The sequence below is a fragment of the Cucurbita moschata genome, unplaced genomic scaffold (genome assembly GCF_002738365.1).
Source record: "Cucurbita moschata cultivar Rifu unplaced genomic scaffold, Cmos_1.0 Cmo_Scf00010, whole genome shotgun sequence".
Classification (NCBI taxonomy): Eukaryota; Viridiplantae; Streptophyta; class Magnoliopsida; order Cucurbitales; family Cucurbitaceae; genus Cucurbita; species Cucurbita moschata.
This window is the reverse complement of record NW_019268526.1, coordinates 1,273,099-1,276,994: the sequence shown is the minus strand read 5'-3', so window position 1 is coordinate 1,276,994 and position 3,896 is coordinate 1,273,099. Positions and strand designations below refer to the sequence as shown.

The 3,896-nt window shown below is 31.1% G+C and overlaps 1 protein-coding gene across 1 annotated transcript; it reads left to right on the top strand.

Annotated features, from left to right (window-relative positions):
- Positions 1-745: 745 nt before the first annotated feature.
- Positions 746-1,982, top strand: LOC111449075 (probable carboxylesterase 13). Its single transcript, XM_023088924.1, has one exon. It carries the CDS (start codon positions 848-850, stop codon positions 1,811-1,813), a length of 966 nt encoding a protein of 321 aa, XP_022944692.1. The 5' UTR covers positions 746-847; the 3' UTR covers positions 1,814-1,982.
- The last annotated feature ends 1,914 nt before the right edge of the window (positions 1,983-3,896 follow it).

Sequence of the window (3,896 nt, the reverse complement as noted above, 5' to 3'; positions counted from 1 at the left end):
ATAAATATTTATATTTCAATTAAAATATTTTTATATATTTTTTATTTTTGTTATATACAATACCTTTAAACTAATCATTTTTTATTGTTTATTTAATTTTCCGATCTATCATTATATTTTTTTTTGTTAGTTTAACCAATTCTTAATAAATATCGGTATTTAGTTTTCTTAATTTTATAACAATGTTAAACTATGTAAATATGTTACAATTTTCGTTCGTTGTTCTTTATTGATTTTTTTCTTGTAAATAATTATAGATTGATATGTGTTTGTTTGAGAATACATTAATATATTTTATTACAAGATTGTATCCTATAATTATAAATGGTAATAAATAAAATTTTAAAAAGATTGCCAACCCAACCCAAAAATAGAATTTCGAGTTAGGTTGTGAAAAATTTCGGGTCGAGTTACCCAAAAATAGAGTTTCGAGTTGGATTATGAAAAGTTTCGGATTAGATTGGGTTATCAATCAAACATTAAAAAAAAAATCAACCAACTTAATTCAATTAGGAACATGCACCCGTATAAAGAGAAAAAGAAGAGAGAGAGAAAAAAAAAACTGTGTGGTTCGGACAAATGATTGGCAGCGGGCGCCCTCATCTTTTTACTGTACACTCGTTACCAAATATATAAATATAAATATATATATTATATAATATATTACCATATATAATATATATATTTGGTAATGAGTGTACGGTAAAAAGATGAGGGCGCCCGCCGCCAATCATTTATCCGAACCACACAGCTTTTTAAGTTCACGAATTACACATTTCTTGTCAAAACAGAGCGAGGAATTTTGTTGAGTATCGTTCTGTTCATCCGCCGCTTATTTCTCGTTTCCATGGATTCCACCGAAATTGCCCACAACTTTTCCCCTTTGTTTATCGTTTACAAAGACGGTACCGTCCACAGGTTAGTCGGCAACGATGCAATACCCCCTTCTCCGGATCCCGTTACCGGCGTCGATTCCAAAGACGTCGTCATCTCCCCGGAAACCGCTGTCTCTGTTCGGATTTACAGGCCCAAACCCGCCACCGCACAACCCCAGAAGCTTCCTGTTCTCGTTTACGTCCACGGCGGTGGCTTCTGCATCGAATCGGCATTCTCCCCTTTCTACGACCGCCACGTCAAGTCCTTAGCTGCTGAAGCCAACGTTGTCGCCGTCTCCGTCGACTACCGCCTTGCTCCGGAGCACCCTCTTCCGATTGCTTATGAAGATTCATGGGCCGCTCTGAAATGGGTTGCTGCCCATTCCGACGGAAACGGGCCGGAGGAGTGGCTGAATGGAATCGTGGATTTGGATCGGGTTTATTTTGCTGGAGATAGCGCCGGAGCTAATATTGTTCATCACTTGGCGGTTCGGGTCGGGTCGGAGGGGATAGCCGGGTTGAATCTGAAGGGATTGATTTTGGTTCATCCTTATTTCTGGGGAGGGAAATTGGTCGGAGATGAAGAGAAGCTGAGACCAGAGGAAAGACACTTTATGGAGAAATTGTGGTATGTGACTTGCCCTACAATTAGCGGGTTAGATGACCCGATTGTGAACCCGGAATATGACCCGAAATTGGGACAGCTGGCGGCGGAGAGAGTGGTGGTTTATGTGGCGGAGAAGGATGCTCTGAAGAACAGAGGATGGTTTTACAGTGAGTGTTTGAAGAAATCGGGATGGGGTGGCACCGTCGAGGTCGTGGAGACAAAAGGCGAAGGCCACGTGTTTCATTTGTTCAACCCCACGACCGACGTGGCGCTGGATTTCGTCAGAAACCTTGCTGCCTTCATCAATGGCAATGGCGGCCGCCGTGAGTGATCTCAGAAAATGAAATAAATCCCCTTCCTCCCACCACCCCTCACGGCCCTCTTCGACGGCGCCGGCCACCGGCGGCGGAATTTTAGGCCGTTTTAAATTTCCTGTTCTATTTACATTGTATTGTACTTTGGAGGGGAAATAAATAAAGGAATTTAAAGTCGAATCAAATCAGGAATTGTATTTTTAATTCTGTTTTCTTTACGACTTTACATTAAAATAGCAAATTCTGTTTTCTTTTTGCTCGTTAATTTAATTTTTTTTTTGTCTTTAATAAATAAAAATAGTTTTTAAAATATTTATTTATTTATTTTGGATAACTCAATTTTAATATATATTTTTAAAAATAATAGAATAATTCTTTTATATTAATAAAAACAGGAGACATAATATTTATAATTGTACCGAAAAAAAAAAATCACTATGGACACGTGGACGAATCGAGTAGATAAGTCATTTCGTTTGTGCATCACTATCCCAATAATTGAACGGTCTTAGTTTCTCATTCCATTTGAATGGTTGAGATTGATTGAAGTTGGAAGAAAATTATATTTTTTTAATTTTTAATTTTAGAATACGAGACTTCCAATTTTATTTCTTGTGCAATTACGATTTTGCCCCTCTGCTGCGTTTAATTGCCTTCTAACAACCTTCTCTCTTTAGAGAAATTATTGAAGTGTACCAAAAATAACTTAATAGTTACCATAGTTTGGAAAATTAAAAAAAAATAATTAATTCTTACTATGGTTGAAAACTATGTAATGCTAAATTTTACTATAGCGATAGTAGAACATGAAAAACGTCAGTGTATGAAGTACAACATAGCGAGGGAACATATCGTGGTAGTGACGTAGATGACTGTTTGTTTTGACTTTGTATAAAAACTCTCGGCTAAAGGGTTTGAGAGTTAACTAAAACGTCTAAAGTTACGAGACATTTCTTATCTTCTCTAGGGTAAGTGAGCGAACATAATACATGTCTAACTGGCTTTATTGAAGTGGAAAATTGTTGGAATATATACTTTAATGAATTAACGGTATATAGATAAGACTGAGTGTTTTATCTTAATATTATTATCACTACGACCCATTTTGTAATAGTTATAAATAATTTGATTTGAATTGTTCGTGCAGTGTGAGTGAGAATATCATATACAATAAATTTGTATGAGATTAGATCGTAAATTGATCGCTTCTTATAAATTTGTTAATTGAGAATATTAATATTTGACAAGATACTTAAGAAATAATTTTCGAAACTTTTACGCCTTTTTATTAGAAAATATTATGCTAAATTAATAAAAAGAAAATATTTATAAGCCCTTAACTTTAAAAATAATTTAAATTTTTTTAATAAAAATATAATATATAGTTAATATATTTTTTTAAAGAAAATACATTTAAATTTTTTAATAAAAATTAAAAATATTTTTTACTTTTTAAAAGAATTTAAAATTTTAATAAGTTAGATTAATACGCTCTAATTTAACTTAAAAAATATCTTTAAACATTTTTACAAAATTTAAAAATATAATTAAATTTTTGAAAAATAATATTTAAAATCTAGGAGGGATTGATATATAATTCTCCTCCACTTTTTTAATAAATTAATAATCCGACTCTAATATTTTTTAAGCCCTTAACTTTAAAAAGAAAATATTTATAAGCCCTTAACTTTAAAAATAATTTAAATTTTTTTAATAAAAATATAATATATAGTTAATATATTTTTTTAAAGAAAATACATTTAAATTTTTTAATAAAAATTAAAAATATTTTTTACTTTTTAAAAGAATTTAAAATTTTAATAAGTTAGATTAATACGCTCTAATTTAACTTAAAAAATATCTTTAAACATTTTTACAAAATTTAAAAATATAATTAAATTTTTGAAAAATAATATTTAAAATCTAGGAGGGATTGATATATAATTCTCCTCCACTTTTTTAATAAATTAATAATCCGACTCTAATATTTTTTAAGCCCTTAACTTTAAAAAGAAAATATTTATAAGCCCTTAACTTTAAAAATAATTTAAATTTTTTTAATAAAAATATAATATATAGTTAATATATTTTTTTAAAGAA

Excerpts from the sequence above, each read along its gene's own strand:
- LOC111449075 (XM_023088924.1), top strand. The coding sequence starts at position 848 with ATGGATTCCACCGAAATTGCCCACAACTTTTCCCCTTTGTTTATCGTT.